Genomic DNA, 27,681 nt, shown 5'->3' with positions numbered 1-27,681 from the left:
TCAGAGACATTATTGTCTCAGACACTACGTACTTGGACCACAAGCTCATTGAAGTGCAAACTAACATTAATAACGGTAGTAGGCCCAAGAGAAACAACAAGCGAGAAGGGTTATTCAATAAATTAAATTTTATTAATAAGAGGATAGACTGGGTGAAAATAAAAAGGGAACTTACAAACATTCAATGGAAAAATGTTCTAAGTAATAAAAATCCTACACAAGGAATAGAAAAACTGACTTCTGAAGCATATGAAGTCTGTCTGAAACATGTTCCTTTGAGGAAAGCCAGAAAGAGGTTCCTTGTAGGAAGAGAACGCAGACGACACTACAAAAGAAGGAAAAAAATTAGGGAAATATTTAAGCAGACACGATTTTTCATACAAAGAAGGAATAATTTGAACAGAGAGATTGAAGAAATCGAAAAAGAGACTGAAGCATTCACATCAGATTGAAGAAAGGCAACTAGAACAGAAAACATTTCAAGAAATAAAGAAAAACAAAAATATTTCTTCACATATGCTAAATCAAAATCAAAAACCACTGCCAGTATTGGACCTATTCGTACTAGTGAAGGTTCATACACTGAGGCTGATAAAGAAATTAGTGAAATCCTTAAAAAGCAGTATGAGGACATGTTTAGCACTCCGTTAAACAGCACGAAAGTGTAAGATCCGGACAACTTCTTTATGCGTGATATCCAAACCTCTGTAAATATAACTGATATCAACACGAGCGTGGCAGATATTGAAAGAGAAATTTACAATATGACCCATGCATTCAGCCACGGGTTCAGACTCATGGAATTCAATATTTATACTTAAATGCAAAGTGCCAGTAGTACAGGCACTCAGTATAGTGTGGAGGAAGAGCTTGGACACGGGGGAGATATCAGATGCGTTTACAGCAGCAGACATTGCCCCTCTACACAAGGGAGGGAACAAATCATTGGCAAATAATTGTAGATCAGTTGCACTAACGTCCCACATAATATAAGTATTTGAGAGAGTGGTCAGAAGTCAGGTCACTAGTTTCATGGAAACCAATGAAATTCACAATCCAGGCCAACATGGATTCAGAGCAGGAAGATCATGCCTCTCACAGCTACTTTACCATTATGACAAAATCACTGAGGCGTTAGTAGAAAAACAGAATGCAGATGCACGATAAATGTGACCATGGAGTGATAGCACACAAAATGAGGTCAGTGAGAATAACTGGTAATGTTGGGCGCTGGATACTCAGTTTTGTGTCGAACATAACACAAATAGTAACAGTCAACTATTTAAAGTCGAGTCCAAGCGCAGTTAAAAGCTCTGTACCTCAAGGTACAGTCCACTGTACACCACTGCCTTTCCTTATTCTCATATCAGATGGAGACTCAAATACAAGGCACAGCTTCGTCATTTGCAGATGACACAAAAATCAGCATGAAAATTACCTCTGCCGAAGACATTGAAAAAATACAAGCAGGAATAAATAAGGTTTTCGACTGGGCAGCAGATATTAACATGAGGTTTAACAGCGATAAATTCCAGGTACTCAGTTACGGTAAAAATGAGAACCTTAAACATGGTACAAAACACACTCAAATTTGCCTGTAGTAGGAAAGCAACATGTAAAGGATTTGGATCATTGATGTAAAATATACATCAATGATCTTCCTAATGTCTCTAACATTCTTACACCTATATTATTTTCTGATGATACTACCCTCATCAACTCAAACCCCAACCCACACACACTAAATAAAGTCTTAAACAATGAACTAAAAAAAGTTCACTTATGGATGTTATCCAACAAACTCACAATAAACATAAAAAAGACCTACAACATCTTATTTTGAAGTAAATCAACAAACGCAATTCAGCTTCAGATAGACAATGTTAACATCAGCAATACAAATGATGGAAAGTCTCTTGGGCTAATCTAACACAAGAGACTTTACTTCAGCACCCACACACAACACAGAACCAAGAAAGTCAAGAACGATTAGTATACTCTCCAAGTGCAAACCCCGTTCTGAAACTCTCTTTGGACAGATGTAATAGAACACATAATTACTACACCAGAAATAAATATCTCTTTGATATCCCCAAAGTCAAACTTAATCTGTGTAAATACTCTATGTAATTAAAGGAACCTGGTCAATGTAACTCACTCGATAACGAATCGAAAAGCTGTCAAACTTTCGCCAAATTCAAAAATCAAATAAAATAGTACCTAATTTCATCTTCATCGTTTCCTACCTAGTGCTTGAATATCGCACTGTATCTAGTGCTACCCAATTCCCAAAATATGTACATATGATCTACAACTTTACCATTGTAGTCATTGCTGCTATCTTATATCATGTTATACACATAGTTTGCTACATTATATCTTGCAATAAACTTCATATTATGCTAAAATGTACCTGTGGCTAACCCTAAAAAAAAAATTTAATGTACCTACTTTGTTTCTGTCAATTTTCTTATACTTATGTATTTTTTTATACTGTCATACAATTCATATTTATACTGTGACGGTAAAGCGTTGGTGTTCGGCTGTTTCAAAAGCTAGGGGTAGGGCCTCGTCACATAATCAAAAAAATAAGAGAAAAGTTGGTCCTTTCGTCTGTGGTAAGGTAATGGGAAGACACACAAAACACAAGTATATAAACAATGAAATTTTAATTACTCTAGAAAAACAAGACATGAATAAAGGCAATCTCATAAAAATATGCAGGATAAGTCAACAAACAAAATAACATGAATAATCACTGGCAAATGAAAAGTTACGCTAAGACAAGTAAGTTACAGTGATAGCAAATTAAATATAAGTGCTGGAATACTGGCTTCGAGCTGCCACCTCCCTTAGTACACGAAAGCCAAGGCTTAGTCTACCAGCGAGAGATGTCAACTGCATGGAGCACTGAGATATTCTCTCGAAACTGGCGCACTGCAGCCCAGACGTCGACTTGTGGTGGTGGCGGAGGGCTGGGGCGATGAGACACCAGCCAATCAGCAACAGGCAGGCAAAGGATGAGCAGTTTGCTGGTTACGGCGGTGGCCAGGTGTTGGGGTACGATTTGCTCTCTGGGCAAAACGTTTGGCGATACTTGGTGAACGTATCTTGTATATAGTATCTTGTATTTTGACGTAATTATGTAGGGAAGAGCAGGCTCAATCTCTCTTGAAAGAGATTATCGTCACAATACCTTCTTACAATGCATTTTTATACTTTCTTACAATGTACCTGTCAAGTTATTTTTTTTAATTTTGCTAGAAATTATCTTCTTAAAATTATATGTTAGATTAGCTTTACCTGGCCACACGTTGCTCTGGCTCAAGTCACTGTCACCCTTCCCCTGTCTCCCAGTCTTCCTCACCATTTCCCCCCTCATCCTCAACACCATCCCCCCTCCCCCGTCCCTTTGTCCTCCCTACCATCCCCCACTCCAGAGTCACCTCTTCCTCCTAACTATTCCCCACTCTACCGTCCTCTCGTCTTCCCCACCATCTCTCACGCCCCCAACACATCATCCTCCCAACCACTCCCCACTCCCCTGTCCCCTCGTCCTCCCAACCACTCCCTACTCCCCTGCCCCTTCGTCCTTCCCACCATCCCCCACTCCTCTGTCCCCTTGTCCTCTCCAGCATTCTCCATTCCCCTGTTCTTACATTCTCACCATCCCCGTCCCCTCGTTCTCCCCACCATTACCCCCTCCCCTGTCCCCTCATTTTTCCCACCATTCTCCACTCCCTCGTCCGATGCATTCCCAAATGATCTGATATTCCCATCAGAAAATGGGAACATCAAATGATCTGATGTTCCCATCACTGATATATAAGAAAAAATGTTAAAAAAAACGAAATGAAAAAAAATGATAAATAAAAAAATAAACTATGCTCACGAACTGGACGGTATTGTGAAAAACACAGATCAATTCCAAAGCAATGTCACACAAAATAATTAAATCAAAATGAAAATAAATCGAAATCTATGAAAAGTAAATTGATCAATGAAATTGGAAACATTGAAATGGAATCGTAACATATTTAGAATAGCGTGTGTTGCTCATACATACATTATATGGCGATGTTTAAAAAAAAGAAAGCATGATTTTACAGTTCACAGGTGTGGCATCTACACTTATACTCACAAAGTGAACGGTATGGTAAGCAACACAGCTTAATTCCATCGCAATGTCACACAAAATTGCGAGAGGATGGTTTCTCAAGATTCTCCCACAACTGACTTGAATGGTTCATTGAAGTGCACAGTGCACAGATGTCGTGCACAAGCCCTATCTCTGTTAAACTTGGATAGTAATCTGTCATGTTGGGTGTCCACAGGATGCACACATAACCAGGAATACGTTTATAATATGGAGGCCGCCGTATGTCCAGGCAGAAATTAGATACAGGGAAGTTAAGCATACTTGCCACAGGTCAGTGAGTACACAGGAGGTGTCAGGCGTGGTAGTGAGGAGACGTCAGCGAGGCGACAGTCTGACCTCTGGGGTCAGCCTCAATTGGCACGATACAGAACAACAACTGTGACGTGTTCATGATGTCACCTCTGTTACTAATCATCGAACGATCAATATGATTGGCTCCCACTCTTTTGCTGAAACATCATTCGTCAAATTGTAATCCCTTGTGTGTGTCCCACGAGATGCCCGGCATTCTCTTGCAAAGGCATTCACGTGAGGAAGCCCTTACATAGAGGACGTGTACTGTTCTGTCTATCGGCCAATAGACTGAACGCCGTCCATTCCTCACCGTCAAGTTAAACTCAGCGTCTTTTCGATATACCAGCGCTTGCCCTGAATCGTGACTGTGACTATATTGTTAAGAAGCCTAGTAGTGACAAATCACCAGAGCGAAACAGACTGGTATTAGGTACCCGCCAAACACACACCGAAACTACGACGTTGGTACAACGTTCGAACAAGTTTTAACACCTCCTAACCAGTTATAACAACCAATATATCAAGTTGTAACAACGTTCTAATACGTCATAAACACGTTAAGCCAAGATGTAACAACTTTATTACAAGTTGTAACAAGCGGAAAATAGAGACAGTTTCGGTTTGTGTTTCCAGGGTAAACCCTGGTGACAAATTGACATCATTGTGAGTGACCTAGAGTGAACTAAGGCAGTGCCGCTGCCTAAGTAACCTGTGAATGACTTTTGCCACAGTGTACCGCTTGGTACCATATAACCAACAGCCTCCAGCCGCCACTCGGTTCAGAGCGTGTAGCTAGTACCTCAGTACCTCGGTACCTCGAGCCGCCCGCCACCCTGCCACACACTACGTGATGTCACCACCTTAATCACCGCCAGTGCCATCTAGTGGGCGTGTGTCTGTTATACATACAGAGCACCCTCCTGCGAGTACCCACCGCGTCATATATGGTTAGTGGGAAAGCCTGTCTACAACGGTTTCACGAAAAGACTAACGGAACCAGCTGTCAGGCCACCTACGAGTTCTTGCATAAATGTGCCTGAGTGAGTGAGTGAATAAGAGAGGTAGCCTACCTGTACGTACAAGACCTTGTCATTGATTTATTGTGTCTGTCTGAGTTGATCTGAGGGATCAACCATAGTTCTCACCTTCTCATACCTGGCACAGGTATAGGTGAAGGCACCCGACGGTGTATGCGTGTTTATCTGTGTGGTACCACAACATTACACTCGTCTGTGAATGTGAGCTTCACATACACCACACATTTAGTATTGTGTGATATTATTATTGTGCATGTTATTGCCTGTCCCATTGACAGTGTATTTGTGATTTATTGTGCATCATCATTACCCGAGTATCCGGTTGGAACTCTTGTAATCCCTTTGCATATTAGGAGCTAGGTTTGCCGTGTTAATGATTGGCTGTCAACTGTGTTAAGTTAGGTGTTCTCCGAGAGTGGATCCGAATCGATTAGCCAGACGTCAAGAGTCTCGCTAATACAACCATAGCCTTTCTGACACCAATCTAAAGTAAATGAAGCACACTTTGTAATAGTGGTTAAGTTAGTAAATAAACTAACAGTCTCCGTGGTGTAGTGGTAAGATAGCCTGGCGTTCCGCGAGCGCTATGTCATGGGTTCGTATCCTGGCCGGGGAGGATTTACTGGGCGTAATTCCTTAACTGTAGCCTCTGTTTAACGCAACAGTAAAATGTGTACTTGGATGAAAAAACGATTCTTCGCGGCAGGGGATCGTATTCCAGGGACCTGCCCGAAGCGCTACGCGTACTAGTGGCTGTACAAGAATGTAACAACTCTTGTATATATCCCCCCCCCCCAAACTACTGTTAAGCTTTATGCGGTGTTTCCGTTGAACCACTTCTGAATACTGCCAACTATTTACTCAAGCCTTCAGCTCCAGGTGTCTCCAACACCGAGTTGCCTATATTCACTAATCTATAAATGTGATGAGGACCCCTAGGAGTCCCTTAAAGTGTTTCAAACATTGAGGAGATTCCAACAATCAACGTGGACCAGGACCAGGTGAGGCTAGTCTGAGAAGAGACCCTCAAGGACTCTAACTCGACCTTGCTCCCAGGCCCTCTACAGTTGCTCTCGTATTTTTCTGCTGATACCGACAGCTTCGTGAAGCGTCTGCCACATGTACATTGACGACTTATGCATTGCATTCGGGAAAGCAAAATACAAAACCCCACAAAAATAATTAAATCTGAATAAAGATAAATCAAAATCTATGAAAATTCCATGTCTCAGTGCAATCGGAAAAACTGGAATGGAATCGTAATATATTTAGTATAGCGTATATTGCACTTACGTGTTACAGATGGTGCTGTTTCATAAAAGAAAATGTTTTTACCTGTCACAGGTGTGGCATCTATACTTAGACTTATAAAATGAATGGCATGGTAAACAAAACAGTTCAATTTCAACTCAATGTCACACAAAATAATTAATTGAAAATGAAAATAAATTTAAATCTATGACAATTCCATTTATCAATGCAATCAGAAACCTTGAAATGGAATTGTAACATATTTAGTATAGCGTGTGTTGCTATTATGTGCAACAGATGGTTCTGTTTGTCAAAAAAAACATGTTTTTACCTGCAGACGATGAGTCACAGTAACGTGGCTGAAATATGTTGACGAAACCACAAACTAGAAGTGAAGGGATGACGACGGTTCGGTCCATCCTGGACCATTCTCAATCGACTTGAGAATGGTCCAGGACGGTCCAAAACGTCGTCGTCCCTTCACTTCTAGTGTGTGGTTTGGTCAACATGTTTTTACCTGTCACAGATGTGGCATCTATATAGTAGGTGAATAAGAACAGGCGTGTATTCAAATTGAACATCGTGTTAATATTTCAAAGCAATCGGTGATGAACTTTCGGAGATTACAGCGTGTGTTTTTCTTACGTCCAACTGATGGCACTGTTTTTCAACAAAAGCATGTTTTTTCATGTCAGAGGTGTGGTTTGCATTTAGAAAGTATATAAAAACAAGCGCCTATTCGAATGCAACCTTGTATCAAAATTTCAAAGCAAAGGGTAAAGAGGTTTTGAAGAAATCTTTGATATGAAAAACACAGTTTAAAAGAAAAAGCATGTTTTTCTTCATCACAGACGTAACATCTACATAATATGCATATAAAAACCCGCTCGGATGCAAATGGAATGTTGTTTGAAAATTTCAAAGAACTCGGTGAAGAACTTTCGGAGATTAGCGATTTTGAACAAACGAACATTTCCATTTTTAATTAAATAGATTAAGGATCTGCCCGAAATGCTTTGCGTGCTAGTGGGTTTACAAGAATGTAAAACTTGACGTCTCTGTACTCTCATAAACCCAATTCACCTTTTTGTATATAAGTAAATAAATAAATAAATAAATAAATTGATGGTTTAAATAAAAAATTAAAAAATTATGGTTAACCTGTTTCCATTGAAAAAGTCTGATGCCTAGCTTTTCTTTAGGCAAGAAAAACGAGACATAGGGAACGAACTTACCCACCATCTTGTGGATACGCTTCCAGATCTGTGGCAGAGGAATTTCGGACGTAATGGTAGAGACATAAGACATCCATCATGTACGTTTAGCTGTACGGATGGCCCTACGGCCTACCGCACTCGCCTTCCGAAACAAAACAAAAGACTCAGCCGTCTGCTGGCAGTGGTGTCTCTTCCATGCTGCACGCTAACAGCAGACAGCCCAAGCGCAGTCCACATTCCACCAGGGAACGCAGAAGTGCGTTCCCTGATGGAAGAGATAGGAATAGAGCGGAGAGCAGCGTCGAAGACGGTGTCATGAAAAAGCAGGAGGGCGTGAGACTGAAGCAGAATGGAGAGGACGGAGATAGTAGCGGAGGGTAAAGAGTGCCAGTCAGCCTCGGCAAACCCCTACCTAGGGAAGGAGAGGAGAGGGTGAAAAGAGAAAAGGGTAACAAGGATGGGGAAATGATCACTGTTATGGAGGTCATCAAGAACCCGCCACGTGAAATCTAAGTAAAGGGACGACGAGCAGAGAGAAAGATCAAGAGAGGAAAGGGTGCGAGGAGCATCGGCTCTGGCAAGGGGTCCAGGAGGTGCTTACGATCAGGAAGGGAAAGCGGGACATTTGGGGGGGAGATAAATGGAACAGACTGTATACCATTTACCCACAAAAGCACGGGCAGCAGAATAATGGATAGGTGATGGAAGAAGTAGGGGGATGAAGAGAATATCAAAGCGAGTTAATAGAGCAGTAGAGATATGGGCCTCAGCAAGAGCGGGGGGGGAGGGGAGAAAGAAAGGAATAACCACGAAAGTGACCAGGACGAGCACCAAGCATTGGTTCCTGGAGACAAACACAAAGCGGTGAAAACTGTGGAATTAGAAGTTGGAGTTCATGGAAGTTGGCATAAAATCCACGAATATTCCACTGAAGAATAGACATTATCAAAGAGAAAGGACAGGAACAGAGAACAATAAAGAAACAAAGGTAAAGAAGAACACAGTTTATTCAAGAATCTCAGGATCAGGAGCAAGGTCAGCAAAATCAGGGTTAGGGGGCATGGGTAAACTTAGTAAGGATGGAGGGAAGGGAGCGGGAGGACAGACCTAGAGGCGGACTGACGGGGTTCGGAGGAGGAGGAGACAACCGAGAGGGGCAGTAAAGGAAAGCTGGAGGAGGGGGGGCAGAAAGCAGGGAGTGCACCTCAGCAAGGGCAGCAGCCGAGAGGGAATCAGGGGCGAAAGAAACCTCCATATCAGGGACAGGCGGCCCGACCACTGAAATGGGAGGGGACGTAGTGATAGTGTCAGAGGGAGGGGGGCGAGGAAGAAAGCGATACCTTCTTACCTGCTGGGGAGGAAGGAGAGGAGCCAGGCTTACGTTTCTGACTCGAAGAGACAGGTGTTCCAGTAACAACGTACCAGGTGACAGACTCAATGGTCTCAGCAGGAGAAGAGGAACGGGAGCGAACAACACGAAGATTGCTGGGAGGATGATAGATATCAGCCTGGACAGACACAGGCGCGAAGTGAGCACAGGCGGCGTGGAGGGTCAAGAGACTGGGGGGAGGGTTGGGAAGAAAGAGTGGGGGGAGATAGGAAAGAAGACATAGGAGACATGGTTGACTCGGCAGGAAGGGGGGAAACTCCAGGTGGAGAACCAGGAGGGAGACCTTTAGGGACAGGACGCAAAGGAATAGAGGAGGAGGTGGAGGACGTGTTCGGGTGTAAGGCCTGGAAACGGTTGTGAGACTGAGGAAGGTTGGAAGGACAAGGAGAGGCAGAATGCAACACGCGAGCATAGGATACACCCGGGAAAGGGGTGAGATGATGAACTTGGCGTCTCGCTTCAGGAAAAGTCAGACGATCACGGTGTTTCAAGTTGAGGACGGCTTCCTCTAGCTTGTAGTGTATACACGAGCGTGAAAAGGTAGGGTGGGCCTCACTGCAATTGAGGCAGCGAGCCTGGGAAGAATTGCACTCGGACTTAGAATGATCATCGGCCCCACACACGAGTCATAGATACATAGTACTTGTGCACTTAAGGACACCGTGCCCAAACTTCCAACACTTATTGCAAAGTCTAGGAGAGGGAATGTACTCCTGAACAGAGCATCTGGCACCCGCAAGAATAATAAAGGGCGGAAGGGCCTTACTATCAAAGGTGATTTTTACAACTCAAAGGAGCTGAAGGCGACGACCACGAGGGGGTCGAGTAAACGTGTCCACCAGTAGGACAGAATGGCCTTTGGCTTCGAGGATATATTTAATATCCTCATGGCAGTCTTTGAGGTCCCTAACACCTGTTGCAACATGGTGTGGGAGGAGAACAGTGCCAACACTGGCATTTAACCGAGCGTTTTTGGAGACCCGAACAGGGGTCTCCCCAATGCAGGACAAAGCGGCTAAGCGAGTAGCTGCATCCTGAGAAGGAGCAGCAATGACACACGTATCATAATTTGTGGGGTTAAAATTAACTGAGGCATCTACTGAATCAACAAGGTGTTTATGGAGGGAGAAATCGTCAGGAGAAATAGAATCCAGATGGTGGAGATCAAAGTATTTAGCCCATGTAATGGGACCAAACTAGGCATTGTAAGTATTAGTATGGGAAGGGATCGTGCGAGTGCGGCCATGGCGGGGACGACGTTGAGAACCCCTAGAGTAAGAGGGGATAAAAGGCGCAGTAGTCACAATGAGAGACGGAGCTGTGCCAGGGGACGAGGTGGTCACCACTGGGGGCTGGGAACTCGACCCTACCGGAGAGGAGGGAGGGGAGCTGAGGGGAGTAGTCAGGAGGGTCAAAGGAGGAGCAAGGTCGGGGCCCAATGCAGCGGGGGCTACAGGGCCTGGTCTTCCAACACAGTCCGACTCTGGGGTTTGGTCGCCCACCCCACGAGCCTGAGAAGGTACAAGGGAAACATTATCTGCCATAGAAACGAGGAAAGACGAATGAATTCACGAATGTGCCCCCCCCCCCCCACACCCACCATGTAGGCACAATTAGAGGCAGGACACCCCAACAAGAAGCTATCGCCGATCATGCCGCGGCCCCCCAGGGGTGCGCCGTGAGTATTCGCCCCACAAATGCCACCTTTAGAACCGTCAGTCTGTCGAGATTGAGTTCAGTGACGAAAGGAGGATTGACAATAAAAGGTTCCCCACGCTCTCGACGTTGGGTACTACAGTTCTACGGGCGCAAGAGTATGCCTCCCCAAGCACCCAGGCGTCAAAATAGAAGAAGTCCAAAAGAATAACCAAAACAAGCAAAAGGTCGGTAGGAAACGACAAGCAGATGGGAGAAGAGAGGGGGAGAAAAACGAAACATAAGGAAAAGGAAAAGTGATCCGGCACAATTGGAGAGGACAGCAGCAGGAGCATAAGGCCACAAAAGGACAGTGGACTGTTCCATGGAGCATGTAGGGAGTGTCTTCTCACAGTATGTGTGGCGCAGGGAGATATCGGATGAAGACATTTACTGTGTAGTTTATTTTATTTATTTGTTGATAGAGAAATATTTTTATTGGCATGTCAATGGGTTGCAGGATTGTCTGGGGAAGAAGTTGATGGGCAAACTTCGAGGCCAGAGGAGGAGTAGTGGATGAAACTCCAAGGTTGTGGAAGGCACTGAGCTCTGTGGAAGAGCACCCCCACATGAGGAACAGGACCTGGAACTGAGTGAGGAGAAGCAGTGAAGAGGAGTGTCACGTGCTTCTGTAGTACCAGTGGTGAAGCACCATTGCTGCCCAAGGAAGACTACATGGTTTAGTAGCCAGAAGAGCTGTGGAGGACCCAGGTAGACGATTCTAGGAGAACCTCTAGATGTGGAGAGGTGGTTCTTATTGACTGCTTATAGGGAGTTGTTGGAGTGTTTGAGTATCATTGGCATGCAAGGTGCAGTGGAAGCTGGGTAACTGGTTATCTTTTTGGTGTCAAGGAGTATTTATATTGATGGTTATAGTATTACAGCCATAGGCTGAATTGCCTGCAGATATTTACATATATTCCAGAGCTGATAGTGCCATACTGTATTATAAGATTTAACCCACTTGGTGAGGTTGGTAGCGTAAGTGGTGAGCCAGGAGTTGGGCTACCATTGGATATAAACGGCTGATAGAATCTGATGGTTCTGGACTGCACCCAGATTATATCATAAGGCGTTGGAATTTATATACTTATATATTATATGTGAGTGCTTTGTATATGTTTTGTGTTGTTATTAAATGCATGTAATGAGCACGTGTTTGCCCTTGTCCTAGTTAGGCTTCCCAGAAAGTAGAAGAGAGAGAAAGAAGCACAGCTATGGACAGGGTGGTACAGAGTTATAATTCAAACGAAAGGAGGATTGAGGAGGTCATACCAAATAAGGAGCGAGTGGGGAGTCACTGCGGCTCAAGTTGGGTGTGTACACGTGACAACGAGGCCAGTGTTGGAGCCGCACCACCCATGAATGTGTGACGCTGAGCACCTCTCCATGAACAGGTTATCATAAAGGATGATCTTATCAAAGTACGAGCACTCTATGGATTTTGGGTTGGTTTGTCCATAAAGGACAGATAACCGACTACGATTACGATAACAACACCTTCATAATACCATATACACTGATGGGTCACTCAATATAGCTATATGCAGAGCAGGAAATGCTGTTATTGCTAATCAGCCCAATGGGAAGCACAATTGAAAAGAATAAAAGTAACTGGACATCCACAACGCATAATAATAATAATAATAATAATAATAATAATAATAATAATAATAATTTTTATTTAGGTAAGGTACATACATAAAGAGATTTTACAAAGTTTGTTGGCTTTATAGATAGAGCTAGTACATACAATGCCTAAAGCCACTATTACGCAAAGCGTTTCGGGCAGGAAAAACATTAATGACTAAAGCTTAAAACTAATGGGTAAAAAGAATAAAATGTGTTGAGAACAAATAGAAATAGAGGTAAAAGAGGGGGGAACATTGTTGAAAAAGCAGCACAAATACAATTACAAATTATTACAGAAAATTACATTCAAACAGCGTTGATTTAAAAAAAAAAAAAAAAAAAAAAAACATACATGGGTTGACAACAGAGGGGTAAGGTAGGTTACAGGGAATTTATTAGGTATAGCTTCGTTTTTAACTTAAACTGGTTGAGAGAGGTACAGTCTTTAACATGGTTGGGAAGGTCATTCCACATTCTGGGCCCCTTGATTTGTAGAGCATTTCTGGTTTGACTAAGTCGTACTCTAGGAATATCAAAACTGTATATATTTCTGGTGTGGTGCTCATGGGTTCTGCTACAACCTTCTATGAAGCTTTTGAGATCAGGATTGGCATTATAGTTTAGCGTTTTATATATGTATAATACACATGAGAGAATGTGCAGTGACTTAATGTCTAACATATTCAGAGATTTGAGTAGGGGTACCGAGTGATGTCTGGGGCCAGAATTGGATATTGTCCTAATAGCAGCTTTGTGTTGAGTAATTAGAGGACGTAAGTGATTTTGGGTAGTAGAGCCCCAAGCACAAATACCATAGTTGAGATATGGATAGATAAGGGAGTAATAGAGAGTCACCAGGGCAGGGCGTGGTACATAATATCTGATCTTAGAAAGAATGCCCACAGTTTTTGAAACTTTTTTTGATATGTTTAGAATGTGTCCCTGGAAATTCAGCTTGTGGTCAATGAGAATGCCAAGGAATTTGCCATCTAATTTGTTACAAATTTGGGTATTGTTTATTTTGAGATTTATTTGATTAGAGGATTCATTGCCAAACAGAATATAGAAAGTTTTGTCAATATTAAGGGTGAGTTTGTTGGCAGTTAGCCACAGATGGACTTTATTTAGCTCAGTATTTACTGTGGCATTTAGAGCAAGGGGATCAGGACTGGAGTAAATGAAGGTTGTGTCGTCAGCAAATAGAATTGGTTTGAGGTGTTGGGAGGCATTTGGAAGGTCATTAATGTAGATGAGAAAGAGGAGAGGGCCAAGTATGCTGCCCTGGGGAACACCAATGTTGATGGGTAGGGTGGGAGAAATTGTATTATTCACAGAAACACATTGGAGCCTGTCAGTAAGGTAGGATTTGAGGTATTGTAGGGAGTGTCCTCTGACACCATAATGATGTAATTCAAGAAGAAGGTTTTGGTGGTTGACAGTATCGAAAGCTTTACGCAGGTCCACAAATAACCCAACAGGGAACTCATTTTTATCAAGAGCTGTATGAATCGAGTTAAGCATACTAATAAGTGCATCGTTAGTGCTTTTTTTGGGCCTGAAGCCATATTGGCAAGGGCTAAGTATATTGAGTTTGGCTAGATATGAGTAAAGCTGCTTATAGATTAGTTTTTCAAAATTTTTTGACAAGTTTGGCAGGATTGATATAGGTCAGTAGTTGTTAACATCTGTGAGATCACCACATTTGTGGACAGGCGTTACTCTCGCTTTTTTTAGAATATCTGGAAAGGTTTGGAGTTCAAGTGACTTGTTGAAGAGCAAAGCAATAGCAGGGGCTAAAGATCTGGAGGCTTTTTTGTAGATTAAAGTTGGTATCTCCTCAAGGGCACCAGACTTGGTTTTAAGGGAAAGGATTATCTCATTGACGTCAGTGGAATTAATAGGCTTTAGGTACAGAGACTGTGGATAGTTACCTGTAAGATAGTCCTTAATGTCAGTACTGGAAGATGGAATATCATTAGCAAGGGATGAACCAATGGAAGAGAAGAACCTATTGAACTCAATAGCAGAATCAGAGGCTGAAAGCTGACCATTGTTATTAGACAGGAGAGTCGGTTTGTTATTTAAAGACTTCTTTGATCCCAATATTTGTGAAATTGTTCTCCATGTTTGTTTAATATTGCACTTTATTTGGGTAAATTTATCTTCGTAGTATTTAGTTTTGGCTCGTCTAATTATCTTAGATAGCAATAATGAGTAATTCTTTGAGAATTCTTTGGAGACAATTCCTAACCTATACTTCTTCTCAAGGTCATGTTTTTTATTAATAGATTTAAGTATTCCCTTTGTAAGCCAGGGATTGTTAAGCCTTTTGGTTGTGACTTGTTTTGTAAGCATAGGACAGTGGGTATTATAAAGGCTAAGAGTTTTTTGAAGAAAAGATTGCACTGCTAGGTTGATGTCCTCTATGTTACCTAACTCGGACTCCCAGTTGACATTATCAGTAGCAGTTATGAAATTGTCTATAGCAGTTTCATTGTGTAGTCTAAAACGTATCTCTCTTGACTCAAGAGGTGGTTTGCCAATGTTAGTTAAGAGAAATGTGGGGTAATGGTCTGTAGTGCTATCGGTGATTATACCTGAAGTAAGCGGAGAGGTTATGTTTGTCCAGATGTGATCTAGAGTCGTGGCAGTGCTATCAGTGATTCTAGTAGGTCTAGTGATTAAGGGCATGAGGAAGCAGGAAGCATGTTGAATTGGTAGCAATACTGGTAGCACTAAATTATTGACAACACTGAAGTAGCCGCCTTAATTATATCGGAATCCCTTGCCTCACTACTAGCATTATAGTTTACAATCAAATAATATCATTCTTATCTCCGAAGCCTGAAATATATAAGCATACATAAGAGGGTAAAATCAGAATTATGGAGATTTCCCCTTACATTGGGCTGCAGGAGCATTATACAGTTGACGCCATTGCTAAGGTTGTATAAATACCTTATATAGACCCTAAATAAAGACAATGTTGAACAGAATCTCTAGTTATCATTCCATTCACATTAAATTGTTACTGAGTTATCAAATAGGTCCCTTAAAAAGTTTCATTAAACGATGAACTCTTGGATGAATCTAAAGAAAGCCATACAGAGCAAATTGAAACTCGCAGGTCCATTGTTCATCACAATGAAATTTGTTGAGTAAAACGTGTGTATGGGGCAAGTAACAAAATCAGCAGACTAACAAATGTTGTCACAGCTCGAATAAGAATGAGTCTTTTCTTCTGTTTCGGAAGGCAAGTGCGGTTGCCCGTAGGACCATCTGTGCGGCTAAACGTGCGTACTGGATGTCATATGTCTTCACTGTTACGTCCGAATCTCCTCTGCCACTGATCTTGAAGCGTATCCACATAATAGCACGTAAGTTCGTTCCCGATGTCTCGCCGGTCCTTCACCTCCATGGTACTCTTGTGGCGGACCCGTTGCAGGTCGTGATCGAACTGAGAATGTAATCAAACACTTTTCATCTCTTAGTTCTGGTTCTCATCTTCACCAACCCTTCCTTCTTTCATAAGCCTTTTCTAGAATCTCGCTCTTTAGATTTCGGTACCCATCTTCGCCTTCCCTATAACGATTCCTTCTCTCTTTCTGAGCTTCAGTCTGCCCTGGCCCTCTGCGGTTCTACGACGACAAGGCTCCGATGGCATTCATTATGAAATGTTTCGCCATCTCCCTCCGTGCACGTCTCAGTATTTACTGAGTCTGTACAATCGGGTCTGGGAGTCGTCGTCTGTTCCTGAGGACTGGCTCGATACTGTTGTCCTCCCTGTTCGGAAACCAGGGGTCTCTCGGGTCATTCCCCAAGGGCTTCCGCCTTTTGCTCTCACGAGTTGTGTCTGCAAGGTCTTTGAACGTACGGTTAACGTTCGTTTGATATGGTTCTTAGAACGCTATCACCACCTCTCCTCTTCTCAATTTGGTTTTCGCAAGTGCCGCAGCACAACGAAATGTCCTGGTGAACTTAAAGGTCTATATTCGTACTGCTTTTGCTGCGAAGACCTCCGTTGTTGCCATCCTTTTTGACCTGTGTTACGAACCCGGATCCAGCGTCCGAGCACGGAGCAGTGACGACCGCGCCATCTGTGGGTCAGCTCCTGAAACCCCCACCAAATGGATGACGACACCTGGTGAGGACGACGTGTACTGGCCACAAGGGCCGGTTTCCAGTCCTGTTCAGCACACAACTCCGCCGCTGCTGACCTCTGGTGAGGTGGTGCTCAGACTACAACGCCATCTATGGAGTGGATATGGCGGGCGTTTGTGTCTGAGCCTGTAAGTGAGGTGTTTTAGTGCCCCTGTTATTGATGACGTGTCTGCTTACAGAGTCGACCTGGGACTGCTGTGATGGAAGTTGAGTCAGTCTACCCGAGGCAGCCGTCCCCTTACCTTGTGCCTTGCTGCAGCAGCTGTGAAGTTGTCTCCCGGAAGAACACTGTGGTGTGTTACCCTGCCAGCGTAGTGGCAGTAGAAGGATTGTCTTACCTGGGACCGACTGCTGGAGACGGTTATCCACTGGGGTTTTGAGGACAGGAGAGTGATTTGTGGTATCACACGAGGCTCCTGACTAGGGCGCTACCCTAGTATCGCAGGTGGAGTGGCCTGACCAGCGTTGCTGATCCGGAACCTGCCAGCAGACCTGCTGGACTTGTGGTTGACGGCCTCCACGGCGGTGCCCCCAGTGGAACTGTGTTTTGGCTGGCCTGTGGTTGGGGTAGACTCAGCTTGATTGGAAGATTCGTCAAGAGACCACGAAAGCACCGAGAACTTACACAATACAACAATACAATACAATTTTATTTAGGTAAGGTACATACATACAATAAATATTTACAAGGATTGTTTAACTTATAGGTATAGCTAGTACATACAATGCCTAAAGCCACTATTACGCAAAGTGTTTCGGGCATAACTTAGCACCGAGAGCGTGGATCCAGAGTCTTCAGGAAAAGACACTTTGATGTGAATAATTCCCCTGTATAGTGTTAATATCCCTCCCCCTGTGTACTCTTTTTATATATTATTTATTGGTGATGGTAATTATAGTCTTAAGTTCTTAACTTTCTTTCCCTTCCCCCTTTAAGTTTCTTGCGTCACGGATCTCATTCCTTGAAAGCACTACTGGCTTGGGGCCGGATACTACTTCCTCTAATAACATCAGAGTAAGAACCCCGTTGTGTCCCGAGAGGGCCGTAACAACCTGGAAAAGGCTCACGACAATACCAGGCGGTATCATATTCTGTCTCAACTTCATTCTTTTGGCCTTTGTGGGAATCTCCCTCTCTTCCTCCAAAGTTTTCTTTCTCGTCGTTCCTTTCGCATGAAGCTTGGTACCACTCTCTCTGCCCCTTTTAGGCAATATGAGGGTGTACCCAAGGGCAGGGTTCTGAGTACTACTCTTTTTCTAGTTGCCCTCAACAGTCTTCTTTCCTCTCTTCCTTCTGGCGTCTTCTCCGCTCTCTATGTTGACGATCTTACCCTTTGCTGTCAGGGTGATGATTCGCCTCTCCTTCAGCGGCGGCTTCAACTTGCGATTGATGCCGTGTCGTCTTGGGCCACTGATCATGGCTTCAAGTTCTCTGTCTGACTGTCAGACTGGTGTTATGACTTTTACTCGGAAGCATGTCGTTCATCGTCCCCCTTTGTCGCTTTATGGTCATCGCCTTGTGTACAGGGATTCTGCTAAGCTTATGGGGTTAATCTTTGACACTTGTTTGTCTTGGTCGCCCCATATCTCTTACCTCCGAGTTGAATGTTCTAAGGGTCTTAACCTGCTTAAGGTTTTGTCCTATACTTCTTGGGGAACGGATAGGTGCACGCTTCTCTATTAGTACTCCTCTCTGGTCCTGTCTAAACTCGAATATGGTTGCCCTGCATACTCTTCTGCTTCTCCTTTTATTCCTCGGCGTCTTGATGCTTTGCACCATACTGGGTTGCGTCTCAGCTCTGGTGCCTTTCGTTCGACTCCCACCCTCAGTTTGTATGTTGACACTGGCTTCCTCTTTCTCCGGGACCGCCGGGATCGATACTGTCTTCGCTATCTTGCGCGGTCCTTACAACATCCTTCCTCTCGTTCTTTTAACTTTCTGTCCGTCTGTCTCGCTTACAGGATTCCCTTTCCGTTCGCATTTCTAATGTTTCTCCTCGTATTGTTCCTTCCTTGCCCCCGTGGTAAGTCCCCCTTCCAATGTTTTGTACATCCTTGACCAGCATTACTAAAGCTTTTACCCCTTCTACGGTTCTGAAACACCTTTTCCTTGAGTACTTTTCTTCGCACTCCCACTCTGTTTCCATCTTCACCGATGGGTCTAAGTCTGCTGACGGTGGAGGCTACTCTGTTATTTTTCCTGATAGTACTTAAAAGTGTCGCTTACCTCCAGAGACTAGCATCTTCACAGCGGATCTTTAAGCCATTCTCTATGCTCTTCGTCTCCTGCTGTCTCGTTGTCACTCTTCCTTTGTTGTTGTTCTTGACTCTTGTAGTCCCATTATGGCTCTCGGGTTCTTTAATCCGGTCCATCCAGTGGTTGTCGAGATTCAGCATTGGCTGTTTCTTGTTTCCAGTAAATTCAAGTCGGTTGAGTTTTGCTGGGTTCCCAGCCATATTGGTGTCTCTTTCAATGAGCATGCGAATGCTGTCGCTAGGGAAGCTGTCTGCTCTTGTGCCATCTCCAGTAAAAGTATTCCTTATTCCGACTTTTACCCAGTTATTCATTCCTCCACCCTTACCCATTGGCAGGATTGTTGGTCTTCTGTTACTGGTAACAAACTGCATACTCTTAAGAGTTATGTGTCCTCATGGCCGTCCTACCAACGTAACCGGCGATGGGAAACAGCTCTGGTGAGGTTGCATGTTGGCCATACTGGCTTAACTCACGGTCACTTACTGTAGTGCCGCCCTGATCCTTATTGTCCAAATTGCATTGTCCCTCTTACGGTCGTGCATATTCTTGTTGAATGTCCTGACTTCCAGGACGAGCGTGTATCTTGTGTTCCGACCATCCCTCGCGGTCGCTTATACCTCGATAGAATTTTTGGTGAATCGGAAACTTTTGATATCATTCACGTTATGCGATTCTGTTCTTGTATTAGCATCCTTGGTGATATTTAGCACCCTCTGATTATTCTGCACATTTGATGGTGCTACGTAGCCTTCCCGGTTTGGTGCCTTCTTTTCATAATTACTTACTTGTGCCTGTTTTAATCATTCTTTTGCGCTTACTTTTGTTTTGACACATGGGTGTTCGAGGAGGCATACTCTTGCACCCGTAGAACTGTAGTACCCAACGTCTCGAGCGAGGGGACCCTTTTATTGTCAATCCTCCTTTTGTCACTGAACTCGATCTCGACGGACTGACGGTTTTTAAGGTGGCGTTTGCGAGGTGTATACTCACGATGCACCCTTAGGGGGACCCTGGCAAGAACAGCAAAATGTCTCTTGTTGGGTGTCCTGCCTCGAATTGTGGCTCCGTGGTGGGTGTGGCGGCTTATTTGTGAATGAAAATGTTATCTCCTTAAACTAAGGCCATAATCCCATAAAATATTCTTCACTTCTCTCTCTCTCTCAGAACTAGGAGGGATGAGGGGAGGGAAGGAAAGACTCAATTCAAAAGTCTTTAATATTGTCAATGCAAATATCATTTATTTTATTCAATGATAACACTATAATTATTAATACAAAAATAAATGTTATAGATATGTAGAAAAGTGGGGATGGAGGAGGTATAAGGACTGGGGGCAGGACCAAGTAAGTTAAATGGGTGAAGGGAGGGCCAGACAAAGGTCGCGGTAAATGGTAAAGAATTGAGAAAGAGGAGTACGAGTGAGGAGGGACCAATAGGAGGAAGTAAGTAATTATAAAAAGAAGCACCAAGCCAGGGATACGACTATGTAAGACCATCAAAGGTGCAGGATAGACAAAAAGCACTAAATATCACTAAGTATGCCAATACTAGAACAAAAGTACATAAAGCAAGCGATATCATAGATTCCCCAGTCTGGAAGGAAGACTTCCAGCATGTCCTGGAAGTCGTGATATTCAACAAGGATATGCACAACCGTAAGAGGGACACTGCAGTTTGGACAATAAAGACCAGGGCGGCGCTCCATTAAGTGGCAGTGAGTTAAACGTGTATGGCCAATTCGTAACCTCGCCAGAGCCGTTTCCCACTGCCGGTTACGGTGGTAGGAAGAAGGCAAGGGGGGACATGCTACCCTTTAGAGCACGTAGTTTGTTTTCAGTAACAGACGACTAACGACCCTGCCAACGGGCACTGATTGAGGAATGAATGACTCGGTAAAAGCCAGAATAAGGAATGCCTTTGTGGAAAAATAGGACATGTGCAGGTAGCCTCCTTAGCGGCAACGTCCGCACGCTAATTTATGTAAACACCAATATGTCTGGGAACCCACCAAAACTTGACTGTCTTAAATCTGCTGGTGATTAGAAAAAGCCAATGTTGAATTTCGACTACCACAGTCGAAATTACTCCTGAGCCGTGAGGGAACTGCAATAGTCACCCACGATGACCATGATCATATAAATTGCATAAAGTTCTGCCGTTAAGATGATAGTCTCCAAGAGTCTCATATCGGTGAGGTCAGGAAATACAACGGAGTAGCCTACACCGTGGGCAAAATTAGTGGGAGTGTGAAGAAAAATGTTCAAGGAATAGGTGTTTCAGAACTGTAGGAAGGGTAGAATTCTTTGCCATATAGTTAGTTAGTTTAGTTAATTTATTATGCACCCCATACCCATCTTGTGGGCGGTAGTGGAAAGGGTTACAGAGGCACATAATGGGCTCAGGGACTGAACCCCACAATTCATTTAGCTAAGCAAATTACAATCTTCATGAGCTAGTTACAAACTTTAATATAAGTCGTCACATCAACAATGGGTTCGAGATCGACCTCAAGTACAGGTTCTAAATTAAGCAACTGACATATGTGGAGAGCTAGTGTCACAATTTATATGTTTGTCCTGCACACCGCCCTCCATCCAGTGGGCAGCGGTGGATAGGTTACAATCACTCAGTTACTATCAGTTAGCAAACTGGGGATATTTGGCTAAAATTTTTGGTAGCAGATCATTTTGAATGAAATATTTACACATCCCTGGAACATTGGTTATAGAATTGTCTCTAAATTCAGGTATCTTTTCGCACTCCACCACATAGTGACGGAGGGTGTGCGAATAATTTTGTTGACACAGTTTACATTTGGTCAGAATTCCCAGAGATACTTGTAACCGAGTCTAAGCCGAGCAGTAGTAACATCTAGAAGTCTGCTGATTTTATTGGATGATTTGCCATATAGATCGAAGATTTGCAAAACTTTAAAAGTGGGACTCCTCCATGGGGGCGAGGATAGAGCGACACGAGGAGAAATGTTGGCAACAGGAACAGAGAATCTTGCAAGCACAACGTAAAAATCTACGTTTTTCAAGTCGTTGAGGAAGAAAAAAGAAACAAGAACAAAATAACGTTTTAAATAAGTAATGTGTGACAAAGAAATGAACTAATTATCCCAATGTTGGGCATGATCTCTGGACTGTGAGGCTCCAGAGAACGCTCAACACAGCTGGGCTACTGCGGCTCCTGGTTATACTTTCCTACACTCAGATCTTATCTTGCTTACACACTCAGGGTCTGATTATAGGCAGATAAACACTTTTTTTGTTTTGTTTTGTAGGTGCGTGTGTGTGCGTATTTACTATTTGTGCATGCAGAAATAATGCAGTTAGGTTTGGTTGGGAAAGCGAGACAAAGAAAAGGAAGTTGGTGTAAGGGAACAGGCCCCACAAATGGAGTAACGGTCAAAAAGTGACATAAGCGAGAGTGAGGGTGTTGTAAGGACCGCACAATGTAGCGAAGACAATAGTGATCACGACGATCCTGTGGAGACATGACGAAAGGCTCAGGGTAGGAGTCGAACGGAAGGCACCAGAGCTGAGGCGTAACCCAGTATGGTGCAGAACATCAAGACAACGATTAGTGGAAGGAGAAGCAGACGAGAAAGCGAGACAGCAATAATCGAGTTCAGAGAGCACGAGAGAGGAAGTCTATCAGTGCCCCAGAAAGTCTGGGGCAAGACCTTCAGTACGTTAAGGGGGCCTTAGAGCATTCAACTCGGAGGTAGGAGATATGGGGCGACAAAGACAAGCGAGTGTTGAAGATTAACCCAAAAGTTTAGCAGAAACTTAATACAGAAGAGGAATGCCATAGAGCGACAAAGGGGGATGAAGAATGACCTGCTTCTGAGTAAAATTCATAGAACAATTCTTCTTTGTATAGAACCTGAAGCCATGATTGGTGGTCTAGGACGACACGGCATCAATCGCAAATTGAAGTTGTCGCTGGAGAAAATGTAAATCTTCACCTTGAAAGCAGAGGGGTAAGATCGTCAACTACGAGGTGAGAGAACTCCAGAAGGAAGGGAGGCAAGAAGACCATTGAGAGCAGCTAGGAAAAAGAGTAGTGCTCAGAACACTACCTTGGTGTACACTTACGTAATGCCGAAAAGAAGTAGAGAGTGGTACTAAGCCTAACTCTAAAGGAACGACTAGAGAGGAAGCTTTGTAGAAAGAGAGGGAGATTACCATAAATGCTAAAAGGACGGAATTGGGTCAGAATACAGTATCTCAAGGTGGTGTCATACGCTTTGTCCAGGTCAAAAAGGACAGCAACAACTGAGGTCTTCACAGCAAAGGTAATACGAATATAGCCCTCCAAAATCACGAGGACATCAGTCGTGCTGCGACACATGAGAAAGCCAAATTAAGAAGGCGAGAGGTGGTGATAGTGTTCCAACAATCACATCAAACGGTCATGGACCATACGTTCAAAAAGTCTGCATATGCAACGCATTGGAGCAATGGGGAGGAAGTCCTAAGGTGATGTTTGGATGCGACCGACACCGGACCCGCCACAACAGAACCACAGAGGTAAAGTTAGAAATAGCCTAAGCTACTTTAGAAACATATTATTGTCTCGATAAACGTACTTGAACTTGACTGGCGAGATATCTGGAACTAACATACCCACTATCTTAGGGATTTTCTTCCAGATCTGAGGGAAAGGAGTGTCAACTGTAATAGTGGAGACAAGTAGGCAGACGGTTGTAAATATAGTCTTTGAGGCTACAGTGTTATTTCTCAATATGTGAGTGAAGACCTAGGGTGGTGAATATGTGAATTAAAGCCAACGGTGTTATTTCTCAATATGGGAGTGTTGGCCTTGGGTGGTAAATATATACATTTTGGATTACGGTGCTAGAATTACTTATGATTTAATATATTAAGACTAAAGAAAATATTCTAAGGAAAACTTTTATTTTTTGCTAATAGTCAGTAATGCGATAGAAAGGCTGCAAATAAAATTAATATTTTAATATTATAAAATAGAAACGCAAACATTTATTTGAAATGTTAAAAATAAATACATATTGAAGCTCTGTGAGTCTTCACACCAGTTTGTTCCACAAGGAGCGTAGCTGACGGTTCAGTCAATAGATGGCGCTGTTATGGTGGTCTTGGCAGCTTTTGTGGGAAACTTTCTACCTTTCCCCTAAAATGTTGGTGTTGAGTCAACGAGGTGCCCGGCCCGCCTTCACTCCTCAGTTTGTCCTCTGTTGTGTGTGTGGGACCTTCTCTCATACTTTACCTGTTGTTAAAGGTTAGTTGTTATATGCTGCTGCCAAATATTCATGATTTCTGTGGAAGTTAGTTTGTTTTCTTTATACAGTTTCGGCTTAATATACTTAAAATATCCGTGTTTGTAAGTAAGTACTTATATGATTTAATGCTAATATATTGTTTAATTTAGCTACCTATAATCTTCCGATGAGGACCTAATAAATATTTTAAAAAGGCTTCTGAACTATGCCTAATTAGTGGCTTCTTTAAAGTTCTGTCACGTTCTCCACAAGTATGTACCGATCATTGAACACAATGTGAAGACACCGAGCACATGGTATTGGCCTTATTTACTTTTCTCGCTTTAGGGAAGCAATAAACTAAAGATTTTCTTCACTTGAATAAGACTTTAAAGCAATTAAATGCTTTCAAACAATTAAAGTTGCCACAAAATGCGTTAATAATCATACTTGTAGGGACATGGTTAGGCTTCACAATACTCCTGTGCCGCCCCCCCCCCCTCTTTTTTTTCCCGTTAACTTTCAAACGCATACATTGACTTAAACTGTAATATACCCATAATTTGCCATACTAAGACTTCTGAAGAGTACTTTTTCTTAGTCATGCATTCATTGTCTAGCCGGTTTGTGAAAGAATTGGGTATTAACGTAATTTCTCTTCTGTTTTAGAGTAAATCTAATGGCTTTAATAATGGTAGCTAGTAACGCATCTGACTTCTAATGAAACTGTTTTCTTCCATACAGATGGCGGTACTTGCTCTACTCTTCCTCGGTTGTATCGCCCAGGTAATAACATTTTTCCTGTAATTTTGGAGATATAACAAAACAAAAAAAAAAAAAAAATAAGAAATTGCTCCTCAACAGATCCAGGGACAGGCATACCAATCTTACGGCACCCACGCGCCCCTGCCAATCGTCACTCCTACAACCTCCACCGTCACTACTGAGGTTGGTAGCATAGCGTTTACTTTATTAAATTTTACTAACATGTTAATTTACTTTAACATTGGTAATGTTGTATAATATTGCAGACAACCCTGACCCACACTCTGCGGGAGACTACCACCTCTGACGTCTGGGTTACTGAGCAGACAGCGATCACCCTGACGGTCACCCAGACAACCACACAATGGGAGTTTGTTCCCCAGCAGCCACAGACGGTGACCTCTGTGATAAGGGTCACCTCCACACCGGTAGTGTTTGTGACGGCTACGGTGGGGGTCTACCCAGTGAGCACAATGGTCTCTGCCTACAGTCAGTTCGTCACCACAACAGATACGGTTAAATACTGGCAGACCATCACCCACGTGGCTGTCACTCACGAGGTAACCATGTAGTCTTGAACTTGTGGCAGTGTTAACTTGATTATACACACTTCAGTCATGTTGAGCTACCTCATCCCTATGTTATTTTACCTCGATAAACTTATTTAAACTCTATATTAAATTTCAATCATGTTTATTTGCAGATCCAGACGGTCCCTGTGGTAACTACACAAGAACTCGTCCAGGAAATAATAACTACCATCACTCAAATAGTAACCACTACAATTACTTCCACCACCGCCAGATATTATGCTTAATGTATTGTACGTCTTGATTGAAATAAAATCACATAGGTGATTAATGTTTTAGTTCATCAATCATATTGTAAATTTTTCCTAAATTTTTAGATCTAACTTACTATGCAACGAAGGGCAGATACACATCTTACCGTGCATACCATAGTTGTCACTGCTACTACAGAACAATAAAGGGTGTACATTTAACGTGCAGCCGCTCGCTTTGTTAAAGACGCGTTGTCATGTGAAATTTAATAGGCATGCCAATGACGATCGAAAAATAAGCTTGATGGAATAACGGCCCCCTCGCATAGAAATGTTAGTGCATAAAATCGAATGCATCCTATAGTTTTTTAATCAATGGGTAGTCAGAATGCATAAGAGATTCAGGATTTTGTATTTGGATACAAACCCACTCATAATGACCTCGGCCCAATTAACATGTTAGTTGACTTGGACCTTGGTATCTCCTGCATATTGTAAATAACATTAGTCCGAATATTACTCCCAAAGGCGTAAAACACTTTGAACAGTTTTGAATAGAAAGAAATTCTAATGGGAGGCATATAACGTAAGACAGTCTTTGCCAAAATTGGGTTGGGATACTGTTACCTGTGGGGACAAGATTATTACCTGCTCGATAGTACTGGGCAGGAACTTTGTGGTGCTCTTCCACAACACTGATTGCCTGGTTATTATAAAATTAATATCCGTTGGCATGAGGCACCTGGAACGTTTGGCTTAATATAAAAAAAAACCCTCTCCCTGTCTGGCCCGTTGCTGCAGTAAGGGGGCTTGGTGGGCGGCTGCCGGAGTGTGATGCTCATAGGATAGAGCTGTCCTTTTGTGGCCTTATACTCCTGCTGCTATCCTCTAGTATTGTGCTGGACAACTTTTCCTTTTTTCTTTAGTTTTTTCTTCCCCCCCCCCCCCCTCTCTGGTATCTGCTTGTCGTTTCCTGCCGACCTTTTGCTTGTTTTGGTTATCCCTATAGACTTCTATTTTGACGCCTGGGTGCTTGAGGAGGCATACTCTTGCACCCATAGAACTGTAGTACCCAACGTCTCGAGCGAGGGGGAATCTTTTATTGTCAATCTCCCTTTCGTCGCTGAACCCGATCTCGATGGACTGGACGGTTCTTAAGGTGGCGTTCCTGGGGCGTATACTCACGACGCACCCCAGGGGGGGGGCCCCGGCATGATCGGCAATAGCTTCCTGTTGGGTGTCCTGCCTCTAATTGTGGCTCCATGGTGGGTATGGAGGCACATACCAACCATGGACATCCTCGAATCCTTTGCGATCCTCCTTCCTATCCTTCTCCATCTATTGACTCTCCCCCGCTGCCTGTCGGTGCAGGCGGATGTCCATCGCTCTCCTAACGGCCGTCGTGTGCTCTCGTTCAGCTTCTGTTGAGGCGCTGGAATCCATTGCCCGGTATGTAGTTGCTGAGACACCGGTCTCTTTACGTCGGAAGTGTAAGCCTGGCTCCTTCCTCCTCCCCAGCAGGTAAGAAGGCTTCGGTTTCTTCCTCGGCCCTTACTAATGGCTCTATTGCTCCTTCCCCTCCCATTTCAGTGGTTGCGCCCCCTGTTCCTGCTATGGAGGTTTTTTTGGCCCCTGCTTCCCTCTCGGTTGCTGCCCTTGCTGAGGAGCGCTCCCCTCTTTCTACTCCCCTTCTTCCTGCTGCTGTCCTTGACTGCTCTTCTCGGTTGCCTCCTCCTCTTCCTCCTCCTCCGGACCCCGCCCGTCCACCTCTGGTCTGTTCTCATGCTTCCTTCC

At 43.4% G+C, this 27,681-nt stretch overlaps 1 protein-coding gene across 1 annotated transcript; it reads left to right on the top strand.

Annotated features, from left to right (window-relative positions):
- Window positions 1-24,311: 24,311 nt before the first annotated feature.
- Window positions 24,312-25,963, top strand: LOC123772630 (chondroitin proteoglycan 1-like). Its single transcript, XM_069303328.1, has 5 exons — window positions 24,312-24,361; window positions 25,086-25,127; window positions 25,191-25,289; window positions 25,373-25,666; window positions 25,810-25,963. Exons 2-5 carry the CDS (start codon window positions 25,086-25,088, stop codon window positions 25,921-25,923), a joined length of 549 nt encoding a protein of 182 aa, XP_069159429.1. The 5' UTR covers window positions 24,312-24,361; the 3' UTR covers window positions 25,924-25,963.
- Window positions 25,964-27,681: the final 1,718 nt, after the last annotated feature.

This window comes from Procambarus clarkii, chromosome 50 (genome assembly GCF_040958095.1).
Source record: "Procambarus clarkii isolate CNS0578487 chromosome 50, FALCON_Pclarkii_2.0, whole genome shotgun sequence".
Classification (NCBI taxonomy): domain Eukaryota; kingdom Metazoa; phylum Arthropoda; class Malacostraca; order Decapoda; family Cambaridae; genus Procambarus; species Procambarus clarkii.
The sequence above is the reverse complement of the archived record's forward strand: the minus strand, read 5'-3'. Positions and strand labels throughout refer to the sequence as shown.